This window comes from Cygnus atratus, chromosome 2 (genome assembly GCF_013377495.2).
Source record: "Cygnus atratus isolate AKBS03 ecotype Queensland, Australia chromosome 2, CAtr_DNAZoo_HiC_assembly, whole genome shotgun sequence".
In the NCBI taxonomy this organism is placed as follows: domain Eukaryota; kingdom Metazoa; phylum Chordata; class Aves; order Anseriformes; family Anatidae; genus Cygnus; species Cygnus atratus.
In genome coordinates, this window is record NC_066363.1 from 58911966 (window position 1) to 58930032 (window position 18067).

The window sequence follows — 18067 nt, forward strand, 5'->3', positions numbered from 1 at the left end:
GGACTCCACGTCTAAGGATGGAGTGATACTGTGACAACCCACAGAGCTACGCAGACCACATGAGGCCATCTCTGACCAGGCTGCTTGGAGGCACAGAGCAGCACGAGGTGGTGCAGAGACATGAAAACAGTGCCCAGAGCCAGCATGGCCACAGAGCTTGCCATTTCTGCACTCACGGTGCTACCATGAATGCTGTGCCTCTTGCCATGCTGATACAGACATTGAAATGACCTCCAGAAACAAGACAAGTAAAAAACAATAGACATGTGGCCAGAGAGGTCTGTCTCAATGGGCAGGTTTATCTGCCATACAGAACCAAGCACGGTGCCTTCAGGAGGCTGCTGAACGGCGTACAAAGGACAAAGTCAAGACACTCTAAGAACAACATATTCAACTATATATATGCAAAGGTTAAACAGACTAGACTTTCAAATTGAAGGAAACTACACTTTCACTGAAAGAATAAAGCAGCAGGCAAATGTCAATGTTATTGTTTCAGTTTTACATAGTTGTGCTCTCCAAGGAGAAAGATGTGGGCTACCAACATGGAACTCTTTGGTGCCACTCTCGAGGGATTTACAGAGGAAATCCTTTTAAAGAGGTCATTAATGATTGCAATAGATAATTATAAACAGCAATGCTATCTACAATACATTTTCCCTTTGCTGACTTGCTAATTGTCAGTAATTATTTCACTAGCTGTGTTTCCTGCTCTGTATAGAAGTGGAAATTTTTCAGCACATTCACACAGTACTTTCCTGTAGTAAACCTTCAACAGTAAAATCCTCTGGTACAATTTCTGTTCTTCATCTGTTCTTCTTCTTTATAGCTAGTTTTGTCTTCTTTTAAATGTAAAATCACATATAAAAGGGGCAGATAAGTATACATCTTTGACTACTTTAGTAAGGACCATCCTGGATGCAGATTACCCAGTATTACCCACATCATTCTGTGGAAGCAGGAGCACTTATATACATGCAAGGAGATATAAACGCGTGAACTGACAGGAAAAATGCTTTATACTTAGAGGTGAGCGTATACTAAAATGTTGTGCTGAGTTGGAGCTTTGAAACTGACTGCATACAGAGGACATCCCTCAGCTCAGGCTTGCTCGTCTCCAGTTTCAACTCTCATGACGTTTATTTGTCATATTTAGGCTCTGGAAGCTGCTGGAGATGCTCCAACACCTGCCATGTGATTAAGAAGCATGGATAATTACTGTTTTTCAAGATATACTGTTTACAAAATACCGTGTTGCTTAAGGAGGGTTAGCCGAGCTAAACTGGGTGGCTTTGCTTAAAAAATCGCAGACATTTTAGGCCAGAGTTTAGCAGCACAAGAGATCCCAGAATCAGATTTAAAATGCTGTATTCATACATACTATCTGCTGGGGCCAGCTGGCTCGTACACTGGATGGGTTGTTGTCTGCTTCCCACAGCTGGCATAATGGCAGTATGAGCTCTGTGTCACACAATCTCTCTAATTTGACTGAGATGTCAGCATCTCCCCATACCCGAACCAAATCACATTTGTATTACAGCCTGAGTCAGCAGGGAAGACTGTGGAAAGCCCTCTCCTTCTTTTTGTAGGAAACAGCCAGAACGCCTGGCAAACCAAGCTAAGAAAAAAGACCACCCTGCATCTACATGTTCAAGGTAGAAGGGGAATGAAGGAAAGGAAGAAGCAGGCTAGTCTACAGTTACAGCTGACAGGTGAGAATATGGGAAAGATGGAACCAACTGTTCTCACCAAGTAACATCTGCACGCTGTCTCCTGCTAGGAGACGGGAGTGTACCGAAAGCAGTGTCCAAAGCAAAAGGTCAGGTCACACAGCATGTCAGGGAAGGGATACAGACAGACTTAGTCATGCACTCACAGTTTACAGACAGCAGCCACTGATGAAATACAGGCTCAGGCAATAGAAAGGATGTCTTAAGATGAGTTTCCCACAACCTGCAATACACAGGTCATCCCAAGGAGGAAGAGCAGAGTCTTTGAGTACTACTCTCCAACACTACCCATTTTGTGTAGATTACAAGAAAAGAAACAAAAAACAGTATCTTGGTCCTGTTACTTTTAGCTCTTACAAAATAATGAAGCTTGTTAATGGAAGTGTAAATGATCAGAGTAAGGATGAGATAAATTTATAATATAAATAAAACATATTTACAAATCTCATGGCTTAGAAATCCACTATGTAGGTCCTTCTCACAACCAGATGTAAGCCCTGCCTGTATCTTTTGAAAAGCTAGGTATCTCCTCTTTCCAAAGAAATAAAGCTTATTTTTAGTTAAACAGAAATTTAAGATAGTTGGGATTTTTAAGCCAGACAAAATTTAGGTCTAAAAGTACATACAGGTCCAAAAGGGAAATCTTTCTCTTTCACTTTTTGAAGGGAAGCATCTTTGAAAGGTGAAAGACAAAGGAATATTCCTATCAAGGAAAAAATATCAGTAGTTGAAACTGTTCAGGAGGATGGAATGTATGAATACCTCCTATCGACCTGATTTAGTTGGCAGGTGATACTACTCCAGACCTGTTATTCCCCAGAGGTTGACACCGCATATGTAGCACATTGAGAAATAAAATTGTGCATGGGAAATACACAGCTGTTTTGTGTATTACATATACATTCATGTGCTTGTGTGTATATATATATATATATATCAACAACCCACCATATATAAGTGCAGAGGTGATAGGGTATCTTAAGTAGAGAAAAGGTATGTGCAAAGGAAAAAAATACTTTGTATTTCTAGTAATAATTCCTATAACAAAGGAACAGAGCTTAAAAACACGTTGTACCTTAATATCCTAAGGTAAATGGTGAAATGCTTCATTTCACCTCTACACAAAATGAAGCACACAGCTACCGCTGCTCCCTTTTGTATATTTCAGCCAGCAGCTAATGGCTTTTGACATTTTTCCAATGAAGCATTGTAATGCAACTCCCTCCCTCTATTTCTGAAATAAGATTAACATTTACACTAGCTCTCTGCTTAGCTGGCAATCCCCACCACACAGCCTGGGTTTGGGCCCACTTGACCAAAAGCAAACACTTTGCAATCACCCTCAGATCTGAGGCTGCATTTCCCCAGATGGAAAACTGGGAGCTAATTTAGGAAACTGCCAAGTGAAGGAGCATTCAGGATGCGCTGCCCTTTGAACATCAGCTGGAGATGGGGACCGCGTGGGCAGCTGAGTCAGGCTGGTGGGGGAGCTGGCAGAAGGTGTTCTCTGCCTGCCCTGCTCACAGAGCAGGGGAAGTGGCTGCAGACCCACAAAGCTGTCCTAGGGTAGGAGCAGAGGCAGCTGGCCTCTGGCACCTCGCACGTCACTGGAGGAAAAAGGGGAAGGTGATGAATGAGCATGCACCGGGCTGCAGGGGCCTGAGAAGCAGCTAGAGGGACCAAGGCACTCCAGAGGCAAATATTAGCAAGAGCTTGGGAACCAGCAGCGATTCTGACAGACTGCTTGTCCTTACTGAACCAAATACATCCAAGCACAGCCATTTACCACTAAAAATATTCTGCACTGTCACTTCCATGCTGAGAGATCCCCACATACTTTACAAGCGCTATCTATAGAGAGATAAAGAGCCATCACCAAAGAAAGCTATCTTTCCGATGAAAGACAGTAACAAATGGACAAAAAGCATGCTGTTCTTCAGAGGAATTAGGGAAAATGTTGATAAAGGCCACCCCGCAAAAAGGTCTGTAAAAATATCGTAGGAACTTCAGTCTCTGTCAGCAGCCTACACTAAACAGACAGGACCTCTGTATTTGAAAGCTTGTCTGAAATTACCACAGATAAACAGAGTTGGTACATCTTCCTCAGAAGGATTGACGTACAAATTGCAAAGAGCGGAGAGACCCTTATGGTCAGTTTGTGTTAAGAGGGAGGAAAAGAAGAAACAATGCCCCTTCCCAAACAGCGTTTTGCTGATAAATACGATCTATCTTTCCATGTTCTCCAAGAATAGTAACTACAGAATTTAGAATAACCTGGGGTACATTCAAAGAAACAAACACCTAACATGAGAGGAACATGATGTCAGACAGGTTCCTGAACTTGGTACTGTACAGTCTCTTATCTATCTTTAATTTGATTTAGTACTGCATATCACAACACTTGCTTTCTATAAACTTCATGCAATTATTGCATAAAACTAGAAGCTACACTTCATGTCTTCATCCCTTATGAATAAGAAATGCTGTACTGCTGAAATTACAGGAGGATTTATAGTCTTTAGTTGAACAAATTTGCTTTAGCTTGAAATTTAAAAGTGCTTTTGGTCAATATGTATGTCTGTACTACAATGACATATGAATGTAGTCAGGAAAATACTCTTAAAATTGTTTTCTAGACAAAAAGATCTAGCTCTGGTTGATCTGTTTAGCAATTTGCATGGAAAACTGCAGAAAAGGGGCATTATAGAGCACAGAATATCAATAAACTAACACTATTTTGCAAGGTAATCTAAGTGTATGCCATGGATACGTTTTCTATTTCTGATGTTTCTTCTCTTACCACCCAATTTATCATTTGAAGGAGAACACAAAATGATGACAAATTTCTTATTTACAAAGATACCACAGTAGAAAATCACAAATAATGGCTATCGTTATAAAAGTCAATAGGAATGTTTCCACTTGCCTCAACAGCTATGGATCCAACTCTAATGTGGATCAAAAATTCACTGTTAATTCATTTGCCAATTTCTGCCGTCTTTTTATCTGAGTAAGATGTGAATGCAACACTGCTTTGACAAGCACAGAGCTTGTGCAAAATTCAGCCTGAAGGAATTGCTCCTCTCATTTCAAACTACACGTTGCCTTATCGTATCTCAATTCACAGCATCTTTGGTGAAGGTACATTAACGTCACAAAGGGACAATGAATATACTGCAATTTACAGCTAGCATCCATCCTCCTGTAATTTCTTAGGGAGAAGAGTTCTGGAAAACAAGGATCTTCATTGGTGCTGAAAACTCAGTCCTTCATCTAACAGCTGTGTATGTGCTTTAAGTACACGAGTGGTTCTATTTTAATACCACAAAAATTACTTTTCTTTAGCTGAGTGGGTAGTAAATTGGGAGGTAGAAAATGTGAACGAGTGGAGAGTAGAAATGAGAGGAAAAAAAAAGAAAAAGAAAAAAGCATAAACCATAATAAAATGGGGAATGATATTTGGCAAAGTTGCAATATTTCTTGGTTCAAAAAGCAGAAAGAGTCACACACAAAACCCAAAGGACACCTGCCATCCACTCCCCAAATCAAGGAGTTGCAACTTCCAGCAAAATTCTTTTACCTTTGAACATCTGGCTTACTTTTGGAACTATTTCTGACGTTATCATATATGACATTACCTCTAGCACTTCAGTAGCCTCCAAATTACTGCTGGGAGATACTCTGATCTTTCACAATACTGATATCAATAAAAAAAAGGGAACACAAGACTGCCAGTTGTCAAGATGATATTACATTTTTGGTGTGATAGAGGTTTTCAAAAGGCTGTGGATGAACTGTGGATCGATCAAGCCCTTCCTCACTGTTCTGTCCTCATTGCACTTGACAGTATCCCACTGAGAGTATGAATTCTGTCACCCGAGGGACTTCTGTCTCCTTCCCTTTAATGAGGGAGTGTCCAGCTAAAAGTTGATCTGATAGCTAGTGTTCACCCATGGTATCCCTGAGGTGTTTGGGATCCGTGCTCCGGCACAACCCATCTCTTGTTCGGTTCTCTCCAGTAACCTACAAATCTACCGAAAAGCCACAGACCACAAAAGGTGGATGGAATGAAGAAAGCAAAGAGCTGAGGTGGGGCTGAGCAAGAACAGTTTGGGGAGCTAAAAGACCCACAGCAGATGCTAAGTTGCAGTAGTGTTGGCATTTATCTAGTGGTGTTGGTGTCATTTAGTTTTGCATACCCTTAGAAGTGTGATGCTACCACAGTGTCCCCATTGCTCTCATTGCTACTTCTGCTATGCCTATCCTGGATACACATTTCTGATTTAAAGCTCCGGCACTTCCAGATTTATTCTCACCACTGTGGCAGATGGGACACATCTGGCTTTTTGTACAGCTACAGCTATACTTTAGGTATGCATTGCACATATTTCTCCACAATTAATGACATTTGTCTTTGCATGCACAAGTGAAGATGGGAGGAAGGAATCCAAACAAAGATGATCACAACCGCCTCCATGCAGACTGAAATCAGAAAATATGCAATGTTTGGTGAGGTACAACATGAAAGAGCTTTTTGTCGTTGTTGTTTTGTTTGTTTTTAATGTAATATTCAGTCCAAAGTTCTTGCAGTCAGTGGAAGCCTTCCCTTGCCAATGATTACAGTACAATTTGGAAAATGTGGACAAGGGTAAAAGAGTGAATCCATGAAAATTTCTTGAAGATACTAAAATAAGGGATGTTGCATGCCCAAGGCAGTATAAAGACATGATATAAAGGGACATAGGAAGATCTGAAATGTGAACAAGAATGACACTTGTGCATGGTAACAACGTTCATTAAATAATGGGGAGAAATAATTTGCAATACTTGAAAAATGGACTTAAAGCAATGTTGAAAGATATAACAGCAGACAGCAAATTAAACAGGAGTTTGTGATCTGATACAGCAGCAAAAAAAGGAAAAGCCCACACAACTCAGGTGTTTGCACAGAAGCACTATGGATAAAGAATCTCTTGAGAGTCTGGAGCAATTTTATCTGAAAAAATGGCATTCAATTATAAGCTTATCACAAAGTAGAAGATCTTCAGTGAAGAAAAAATGTCTTTAGGGCTGGAGAGATCTGTGGATAAGAAAAGATTAGGAAAGCTGAATGCATAGACAGTCATTATAGGAGTTGTGAAGGACAGCATGAGAATATTCAAATATTATGAACATCGCACTGAAGTGTTATAAACAACAAGGAGTGAGAAGAATGATTTAGTTTGGTTTAGAAAACTAAGCAAAACACATGCTGAACCTTCGAAATGCACATAGCCACATGGTTAGCTTGACAACCTGCAGAGAACACATCTTTTTGGGTTAAGCTTCATCCTGCCAAGAGTTCCATTTGTGCTGTCCACTGTTTATGCTATGATTGAGTCTACCCAGTCAATGTCTTAACTTGCTCCATGGATGAAGTTTTTTTGTGGAATTGAGGCCATAAGCTGGCTTTTTGTGCACCAGTATCCCCCCACTGTCTGATTTCCTCAAAATGCTTTAGTAGGTCATCATTACTGTCTTCATTATCAGCCCGGTCTATACAGCAATATGGGCCCCACAGCACAGAAGTAGCTTTATCCATGGGCGTAAGGATGCTGAAAATCACAGAGGAGGCACAAGGCTGGTGTATTCCTTGCCTGCATTATTTCCCTCTCCAGATATTCAAGCTGACAACTGAAGCAGAAAACTCTTCTGCAAGCTTATCTGGAAAATTTCGTAATACCACAGTTGTTATTTCCTGGAGAAATGCTAAATGAAAATGGGAATCTTTTGGCACACAGTAAATGCCTCTCTACCACATAATTAATATACAGAAAGGAAAAGAACTGGCAACCTACAGGTTTCTTTAACATTACTACTGTGGCTTTATGACTATGCCATAAAGCACAATACCACTGCATTAATCCCTTTACAGAAAGTGCTTGTTGGTACATTGCTACTAACAAGGTTAACAGTACATAAATGCCAGACACAAACCTTGGACTCACTGAAAGGGAGAATGGGTCTGAAGCTATATCTGTAGCTAATACTCAGAGATCTTTGCATCTATTTGTAAGAGGTGAAACTGAGGCAAGAGCAACTGTTAGTGCCATACTCAGTAGGTCTGGAAACGGCATATCCTAGTTTTGTGTAGCAAAGTGGTCCACTAGATACAGAACTGAGAAATACAAAAAAGTGACTCAGCCTGAAATGACAAGTCACTCCCACCAGATCCAAGAGCAGCCAGGTGGGAACAAAGAACAGATATTGCTGCAGTAATGTACCTGCCAAGGCCTCTGATAGCTAAGACCTCCTCTGCTCAGCATTTGTGTAGCTTTTCTACGGTTCTTTTTGTGTGACAGGTTTGCTCCTCTAATACTTTTTCTTCCCGAAACAAATAGTGCTGTGCTTTGTGAAAGCTGTGTGGCTGCTGGGCACCTCTGTTGATGTTTTACAGAGAGAGCAGATCTGCAGGTGTCGTACAACACGTAACTTGCTGATATGAACACAGCAAGGCACAGCTGCTATCCCCAGCCCAGAGAGAGACCACCCACAAGATGACCCACCGAGGAGAAGTCCTAAAGAAGAGAGTGATATGATCTTAGGCCATTGAAGGATTAGAAAGATGGGTAACCCCAAGACATAAAATTCAAACATCAACAAAAATCACTGTCCTCTAAGCGGGCTCGTTGTGAAGGGTTTTGTTTTACCAATATTTCTCAGGCAGAGAGGTGGAGCAAGCAGACCAAATGCACAGAAAGCCAAAGTCAGAGATTAGAGCTGTCATGCAGGGACCCACAAGTCCCAGCACAATGCCATTTCTAACATTTTCCATCTCTGCTGGCCACATGTGACATTCTGCTTGTACGTGCTGCTCATCTGGTGAAATAGCTATACAAAAAAGCTCTGATCCAAGCCTGACTGCAGGAAGAATACGGGGCTCTTTCCGTTTGCTTCAGTAATGAGGTTTGTTGGATTATGCTGAAAATTGCCTTTTGGGGAGAGAAATAACATCACAGGCTAAAGCAGAGGACCAAAACGTGCTGTTTTAAAGCTAAACTTCAGTCACTAATTAGATCAAGGCATTCTTACTTCTATAAATTTGAGAACTACTCCTCTGTCAAAAAAAAAAAAACACAAAGAAAGGCAGGAAATTGGACCCTACAAGATTTGCGTACAAAGAAACATTTAATAAACAGCCTTTAATAATGCTTTGCTTTCCCACAAGGAAATGTCAAAAGGAAAAAGAGTTTATTGTATATGGGTAAGAAGAGTGTAACATCAGCACTGATAAATTCCTGCCATCAGTGTGCACAGACACTGGAGCAAATGATTCTTTCCAAGTCTGGTTTAAACATTTCTCATTAGCTACCCTACATCAGATATGGAGATGATGACAGAAGTGAAATCTAGTAGCAGCTAAAATGCTACTGCAGTAATTATAAGATAGCTCTTTATCTAGAGGAGCTGCCAGCAGTCCATATTAATTTATCTAAGAGGCTTCATACTGGAGCAAATAGTAATAGCAAATGAGATAACAGAGGAAGAGAAAACTGAGATAAATAACTGCAAATATTCCATATGTCTCACAGTAGCTACTAAACGATGGTTCTTTTTTTTTAAGAAAAAAAAGTCTACAAATACACTATCTTCACTATTCAAACCTCTGTTTTCATTTCACCTTTTCTTCAATGTTTGTTTTCTTTACCTGTAGCATTTTTGCAAAGGAAGCTCATAAATGCCATAGATTTTTAAATAGAAACAAAGCTATGTTATCATGTTCAAATTCCTCAGATAACTCTTTTTTGAGTGTCTACATGTATTTTTGATTATTCTGAAAGACTGCCAATATTCAAAGTGTTACAGTTCTCTTGAGGGAAGGCACATGCACACCTCAGGTGAGTTGTCACAGAATTTAGATATTCCACTGCATAGCTTGGAGCTGATATAATATATAGTATAATGATATAGTATATACTAAAAGGGGAAGTTAAACCATCTCCAGAGTTCTAGTTTGGCAGGCATGAAATGTGACTCCTACTCCCGAATGCACAATGTCTTAAACACCCAGAAAGGCTTGTCCTTCAAATTCTCATATTTTTTGTCATTTTATCATGGCTATTCTTAAAATGCATTGAAGTAACAGGACCTATATTTTAAGAGTCATCATTTACTAATCTCCTTTCAACCAAACAGTTTTTCCATGGCACTTCAACAAATTCAGGTAGGTGTGTATGAATGTTTTCACACAGCTACAGGGTAGATATAATCGATGATATTTTTGGCATGAGATACACAGCCACCATTTTTTAGACTGTTTTATGTGAGACTGACTGGTTGCCTAGTCCATTTCCTAAGACCATGAACAAGTTAACACTAAGAATCAGCTCAAAATCCAGCTTTTACCTGCTTCTGCAAAGCTTGTTTCCCTTTTGGACATCCTTATGAATTTGCACACAGATCGAAGGGGAGACGAACAGATTCCTTCATTTTTTGATAAAAGCAACTGCGCCACAAGCAGCCAGCATTTCCCTAAACGGAGGACTCCCTTACCCCTTCTTCAGACAGCCTTAACCTTTGAATAACATTCCAAAATGCACTGTGGTTTCTGTATCAAAACATCTGATCTACATCATTTGTGCTCTTTTTCTTCTGGAAGCCTTCTATATCAGCCATATTTCCTCAGACTTGGAACATCTTTGTTCTGAAGCCTGCAGTTTATTAGGTATCATTAAAATTTTAGTGATAGTAGGAGTGGCAAGAGCAGATTTATTTTTATGCATTTCAAAGTCAACAGTCATATAAGATTATTTGGAGATATTTCCTAGAATACTACAACAGCAGTGACTAAACTCCTCTGAGGTGGGAACTGCCTTCTGTTCTGCTTTCATATAGCCCCTTCCAAGGATGCTCAGAAGTTCTCACAAGACAAATAATAAATAATAACTCTCATGCTCCTGCATTGAGTTTTATAGAAAAAACAACGCCATGCTGCCTGATACCTCAAGGACACAAATAATTTCTCTGTGTTTTCATGGTTTTTGTGCTTTCACCACAATAATAAAGTATTGCTACATTCAAACCTTTCAGGTCAAATCTCACAAACCCAAAACAATCACAAAAAGGATTGGACTGTAGCAGAGAGCTGGCTTTGAGACAAACACTGGAATTACCAGCAGCACTGCAATAGTTAACAGTGTTGCCACGCAAGTGGTAATAATAGGCTCCAACATAAATCCCCTACTGAGCAGACTGGGAAAAGCTCATACTTTCTTTGGTTCTCTTGTTCCAGTCTGGCTGGCTGCTAATTCAAAACATAGTCATATATCAGTTTACATCGTGAAGGTCAGATCCACAAGGCCAGGAACGTTTCCTCCCTAATCAGGAGTGCAGACTGGGGAAATCTATGCAAGTGCATGCACAAATCCAACCCATTAGGATGTCTGGATCTCCCATTCCTGTAGATGTATCACAAATGTTGAACAGAGTGTTTTATTTCAGGACAGAAATGTGCTTTTGGATTGACCCTTTTTAATTGTCCCTACTTTGGCTCACACTGTGCAGTGATTTTCAGGCACATCTCAATTCTCTCCTGGTGAATCTGAACTGAAAGATGCCCTACAGCTACCCAAGGGCGCTCTGTAAGCCAGACTGGAACCACTCAAAAACCAAGCCCTCTGAAATGAGTTCAGCAGCTGTTTGCTTTTGCAGATCAGTTCCTCTAGGTTTGCTCTATGCCATTAATGTCGATACAGCCATTGCACCAGTCACCTTCCTAGGCTCCAAGTTTTTTCCACATCAAACCAATACAAAAAAAAAAAAGCAAGTGAACTTCACAGTCTCCCAGATTCTTTCTTTACGGGAACCAAAAAAAATAAAATAAATCTCACCTCACGTCAGGTTTTGGAAGGGAAGTGAAAAAGGAATGATGGGTGCTGCTGCCTGCTGTTACCTTGGCTATTTAGATTAGGAACCTGAGAGGATGGAGACAAAACACTTCCAAAGACATCAAGGGCCAACTGTTTCTTGGAGACTGGACACACTAACCATTTTTCATTTGGCAGCAGTATTTGTCAGAATGAACCACTGATTATTTCCTTTAACACCACACATTCAGCCAGCAGGGGCAAGGATGCATTTCACAATTTATCCTTCTAATTTATTCTAATTCTAATTTATTGGGGTGTCTTGAGCAACATCCTGGTTGATAAGGTAAATTATGGAGGAGTAGCAGGGAGGATTTTTCACTCCCAGTTAATCTCCTGTGTACGGAGGTTACCTATCAAAGAAATATGGAATGTATCCTCATAGCCCTGGATACAATGTCTGAGCTATGAAACCTGGCTGAATTAGTTCATCCATATGCAATAGCTCTGTGGACTTTCTGTTTACAGCAGACCATCAGAAGGGATGCTTTTGCCTGTTTTTACTGGAGCAAAGCAGTCCTTCACGAGTTGTCTGCACTGCTGCAGAATAGGCTTAGAGTATTCCATAGTGCCTAGAAATGGCAGGCTTCTCATCTGTTCAAATAAAACAGTCAAAGGCAATCTTAACTGTAAACACAAGTAATTGTTACGGCCAACAAACCAAACTGCTTTCACTGCATCTGTTTTGAATCCAGTTTCTATCTTTTTCTTTTTTCTTTTTTGTCTGTTTTGTTTTCCTAAAAGATTTTAAATTCCAGGAGCCTACCTTTATTTTCAAAACAGGGTATTTTATGAGGTTACTCACAGGACGAAGTATTGAAGCCTGGCTTCCTGCACCCCATGCTCTTTTCCACAGCCATCCTCATCTTCCCCTTCTCCAAGTCACATCAATAGACTGAACTCCTTTTCCAGTGCCTACCACTATGCCAACCAGGGCTCCTCTGCACTCTCTGACCTTCCATCCAGCTCCTTCTCATATCCCCCACCCTGCCAACGCCTGTGTTCCCCACATCCTCTTCACACGATGCCGACCCTTCTGATCTTATCCACTAAAGCACCCAACCAACACTTTCACTCCCTATGATTGCTCCGAAAGCCCAACTCACAACCTCCTATGCTTTACCTGGTTTTGTTTGACTTGCTGCCTGGGCAAGACAAAACATTGAACTGAAATACCTGAGATTTGAACTGAAACATTGAACTGAAATATCTGCTAAGGGCTAGGCACGCTTATCTAAACAGGTACCGGCAGCATTTTACCAACATTTCCCTTGTGGAACGCACAATTTACAAATTGAAAATTTGTATAAATTTACAAATGTACCAATATGAGTCCATCTTCTTTACCAAGCCACTGTTTTTCAGAAAACATTTAGAGTTTTGCATTTTTAAGACCTCTAATCCACTGAGGAATGTGACTGAAACTGATCCACCATGTTCAAAACTTACCAGAGGGAAAAGAGTTAATGCAGACTTCAGTCTAGGCAGCGGGACTATTTCCATAGGAACCAAACCAGGTCAAAATGCTTATTTTATATTGAAGTGAAACAATTAGGTAAATGTCCATTGAAAGCATTTCTTATTACTTTTCTGTGGGGCTGCCTTTATACAGATGGAGATGCCAAAAATATGCTAATGGATGAATACAGCTTCCAATGTGCAAAAGAAAAAAAAAAGAAAAAGTCATCTGGGACTCCAGACTGCCTCAGTCTATAATTATTATTGTTCATATCAAAATATCCTCTGGCTATACAGGAAAGGCATTCTGTTTCACAGGGTTTTTTAATGATTCATATTCTTGACTTGTAAAACCTCTCATCTGTCACAGATTACTCAAGGACTTGTGAGAGGAAACCCTGAAAATATTATGCTTTCTTTATATAGAAGGCATTTTCCACAAAATCCAAATGGCTTTAAAAATAAAGTGTCTTGAAATTTCAATAAACTGTCGATAGAAAGGATTCTCATATCTCTATTGAAGAGAAAGTCAGGGCCAGGACTGCAACTAGCAATTCAGGAGCAGAAGAAATCTTGCTGTATATAAACCCACTTAAAGCTTATACTCAGTGGATCTGTATTAGCCCATTATTACCGTTAGCCCGTATTACTCTAATGCTTACAACTAAAAAAAGTAGCAAGAAAACCAAATGGGAAGGGGTAAGAGGGACTTACCAATGAGATACATGCCAATCCAGTCCCCTGCATCCACTTCCTCCTTTATATCCCAGTATATCACTAGGTCCTGTGAGTGCCCGATGGAATAGTAGGAGCTGCTGACCATCAGGGTAGATCGGCTGTCCGAAGTGACAAGGTCCGTGTCACTGGTAGACCTAGGAATAGTGACCGTCTCATGGGAATTGTTCCTGATGTCCATGTTATGGAACTGGTCAGGGTTATAGCTGTATCTGAGGGGCTCTTTGCACCGACGCCGATTTTGTGAGTTCCTTGATGGAGACGCCATGGCTGCCAGGCCCAGGAACCTGTTTTGGTACAGATTCTGTGAAGAAAAAATTAGAGAGGATAGTATTTACAGTATGATTCATGTTTCAGTGATGTCAAAGCTTATGAAAATTAGTGCATCGGAATGAGAAAGCAAGAAAAGAGCATCTGGCACTGCAAAAAAGAGATACAGAAAGGTGCAGCAGGCAACAGAGGCTGCTACTTCAACTTCTACTCCTCAATTCTTACCACGAAAACAAGTGCAAAAGCAAGCCTTATACCACCGAGCCCAGCTGCAATCGGCAGTGTGTGAGGGAATCAATAGTAGCTGGCTTCCTCTAAGTTAATACACGCATCCAGACACCAACACTGTGACTATCAATCAAATGGAGAGCAGTTCACTTTCAGCATCAGGAGGCAGCCTTCCCATGTTTGACTCCTGGAGTCAATCTTCCTAGTAATTCTTATTATATTTGCAAAGGAATCTTTTGTCACAGAAAACTCATCCCATTTGGTGGAGTGGTTAACAGTGAGTAAGAGCTTCATGTCTGAAGAGTTACAGCCATGAAAACGGAGTTGTCCCTGATACCAAAATAAAGACGTTTTCACTAAATGTTGTAGTGTCTCAGTACAGCTGACAGCTTCTCATGGTATTGCCCTGCTTTGTTTTTTGCAGTAGATGGAGAGATACTATGCACACCCTCTCTGGTAGAGATTTGGGAACGTACTGGACAATTAATGGGAGTGGAGGAGATTACTGCAGAGTAGTCATCGTGTTAGCAGTTGAAAAATTATTTAAATTCCAACCTACTCTTCTTCCTCGAGGCAAGCCAAGTGACTTGTACGAAATGCGTCATGGTGCACGAGTTCTTGTGAGTTGGCAGATGGAGAATGCTTATGTTATGATGGGTTAATTTTGATGTGAAGCCCTGCCTTGATACTGATCAAAATACTGCTTATTGCTTACTTCTGTGCTGTTTGTTTTTCCGTTTTTCTTCCCTGCTTTCCCTCTTCTCTCCCTGCAGCTCTGCTATTTCAATCACTTGGCTTTTCATTATTCATTAGTTTTCCATTATCCATCTGTTGCCAACCATGCTGTCAAGTCCGTTAGACACAAACCCAGACAGCTTTCCAGTACGCTATGAAATGCTTTTCACATGACCAGAAGTCAAATCATCCTTTTGAACTCAAACAAATTAAGTGGAAGAAAAATCTTAGCTCTTTTGTCCAGCCAAGCAGATATTTAACCCTGGTATCTATTAAGACTATGGTAGCACAGGAGAACAATCAGCCCTGAAAAAGCAAAACTTTTTGTTTATTAAATAATATCAATTTTTGCAGAATAATTAAGACATCTATTATTATGTCCTACAATTCCATTGCACAAAAGCTGTATGGAGAGAGCAAAAAATTCACCCGGCATGTTTTTACCCTTAGAATATGCTGTCACTTCGCAGAAAGTGCCCTACAACGCTTACAATCCAATGACCCAAATCCTCACTTACTGCATTAAACTGGGTTTATAGCAAAAATAGCTCCAGCGGGGATGCCACACCTTAGAGTGAATGCTGGCACGATGGAAGCAAACAATGCAAAAGGCTGCAATAGAAATAGAGGAACAGAAGGAAGGATGTCTGGGGGGGAATGAAGTGCATGCACTGCTCACATCGGATAGCATTTGTTATGCACCTAATCCTACCTTTGCTTTTTCTTTTCTAACAGTTACTTTTATTCACTGTTTGAAACAAAAAAAGGAGAGTTCACAGTATATAAAACAGTGCACCCTGCAAACAGAAAATGCATCATCTTCATATATATTAAACAAACAAACAAACAAAAAAACAGTTTCTTGCATGCTGTGTACATAATTTAAACTGGGAAGCACTTCTGTGCATGCACAACTACTGGGCTCTAGGCAGTAATTTAAACCAATAGAAGTTTCTGCCACTTTGTCAAGAAGGTATATGCTGTCACAACAGCACCTGGGAAAACTATTACTGGTTCTGTAACGGTGAGATAGGAACATAAAGAATTTCAAGCCCACTCTTCTGTATCTGTCTGTCTCATTAACGTGGCTTCCTTTGCTCATAGTGCGCTACCCAAATGGTACTTCAGTTCAAAGGCAGACCTGTTATTTCTGGTGACACAGTACTCCAGGGAACAGTGGTTCTACAGATACTTCCATTTTTGAATGGTAATGGTAGAGTGTATTAATTAACTGCATACTTTCAAATTAAATCAGAATTAACGAACATTTAACTTCTTCAGCTTCAGCCTGACTTTAACTCATTTTAGTGAAAAATGGTATATTCATCAATACGTTTGAATTCTCTAAGTTCCCATTTGCTTGTATATCGATGTCAATGTCACGAATAGCAAAGGCTGAAAGTAATCCAGAAGGCTACGGTCTCCAGAAATCTCAGTCTCCCTTATTTCCAGCATTGATTCAACACAAATCATCTAGAAAAAAGAAAATCCCCAAACTGAAAAAAATCCAAGCAAATAGGACAATATAGTGACCTATAATTATCTGGATTGAATAATGTCATCAAAATATATGCACAGATGTATTAATAAGTAGAAGAAAGGTTAGGAAAAATAGTTATTCCACATGTGATTACCAGTTTTGCAGGTTTTTCATGTAATTCCAACAATATCTGCCTGTAAAATGTGCACACAGCCCCTAAGCCCTGATGACAGATTCCCAACCACAGTAAAATGGCTTAAAAATTATAAAGAGGTCCTCTCTATTCCTTGTGGAAGCAATCTGATCCACCATAAATACCTAGCACATCAGAAATTAACCTTTTTTTTGTGGGGGGGTTGAGATCATATTTATTCCCTCTATTCCTTAGAGGTGTAGGTACCCTAAGCACACTGTATACACTTAGCTATAGCCTAATTTTTAATATACAGTGTACCATGTACATTATAGAGCAAGAATAACGAATGGCCAAATGTTGCCCCAACAACACAACACCACAGTATTTCAGATTTTGTCCTAAAAGGGCCTGTCTTGCCACATTTAGATACATCACACGCCTATGATGTATCCAACGTGAGCTCAAGCATGTCCTAAATCAAGGGTGCCGATATTGCCTTGGTGACTGTCCTGCTGCTTGACTATTCCCTCTGAATTCATCTGGTACAGGGGAAACAATGTGACAGGAATGGACAATATTTCAGTTATATCAGCAATCCAGTTCCTTTTGTGTTCAACACCCAAAGTAACAGATGTAAAAGTCTCTCTCTTGACATTCCTCATTTGAATGAACATAATGCATAGTAATGTCATAGGACATCCATAAGTAATTTTAGTTTACTGAACTAAAAAGAAATGTAGAGTTAAATTAATATCCAGTCAAGGAACACAAAAAAAATCATCACAGTTGGACAACACATAGGTTTTCTACTGCTATCAGCTTTGTAAATTAGCATTTCCTCTAATTAATTTAGTAACTACATTTCTTTTTGATATCAGAAAGAGCCCTTTTGTAGCCAGACAGCTCACCAACAAGTATTTAGCCTAAAATAACAATGTGCAGAGTAAAACTAGCTATATAAAAGTCCTACTCAAAATGAGATTTTGGAGGATTATCTGTGGGCAGACCTTGCCTCTTATTTACATCACTTAGCCCATCTGACAAAACAAATGTCAGATAAGAACAAATTTTAGCAGAAGGGCGCAGTCAAAAGGAAGCAGCAGACAAGATCTGATTGTAGAGAAAACAGATCTCTAAGATGCACATATAGAAAACCTATAATCAGTAAATTCTGAGAAAAATAGTTCACAGATTTTATTTTCACATTCTCTCCCTTTCACACTCACACCTCTCTCGCTGCCTGGTTTTTGGCACTAGGCAGCAAGAGTTGCTGCAACCCCTGCCTTTTCCTTCACTGCCCCAAAAAGCAGTACCATCTCCCTTTCAGATAATCAGTCATCTTCCCAGTGAATTTCTCCAGAGGATTCAGAGCTGCCATGCAGCAACTTCT

The 18067-nt window shown here is 40.1% G+C and overlaps 1 protein-coding gene across 12 annotated transcripts in view; it reads right to left on the reverse strand.

The window, feature by feature from the left end:
• Positions 1-18067, reverse strand: part of HECW1 (HECT, C2 and WW domain containing E3 ubiquitin protein ligase 1) — a 267774-nt gene that overhangs the window by 174111 nt on the left and 75596 nt on the right. For 10 of the 12 annotated variants that reach the window (XM_035552522.2, XM_035552524.2, XM_035552514.2 and 7 more), the window contains one exon: positions 13808-14132. In XM_035552522.2, coding sequence (XP_035408415.1) covers positions 13808-14132 — 325 coding nt within the window. Of the gene's footprint in view, positions 1-13807; positions 14133-14323; positions 14342-15773; positions 15804-18067 lie in introns of those variants that run through there. The other 2 variants (XM_035552519.2, XM_050709021.1) reach the window with 2 other exon arrangements.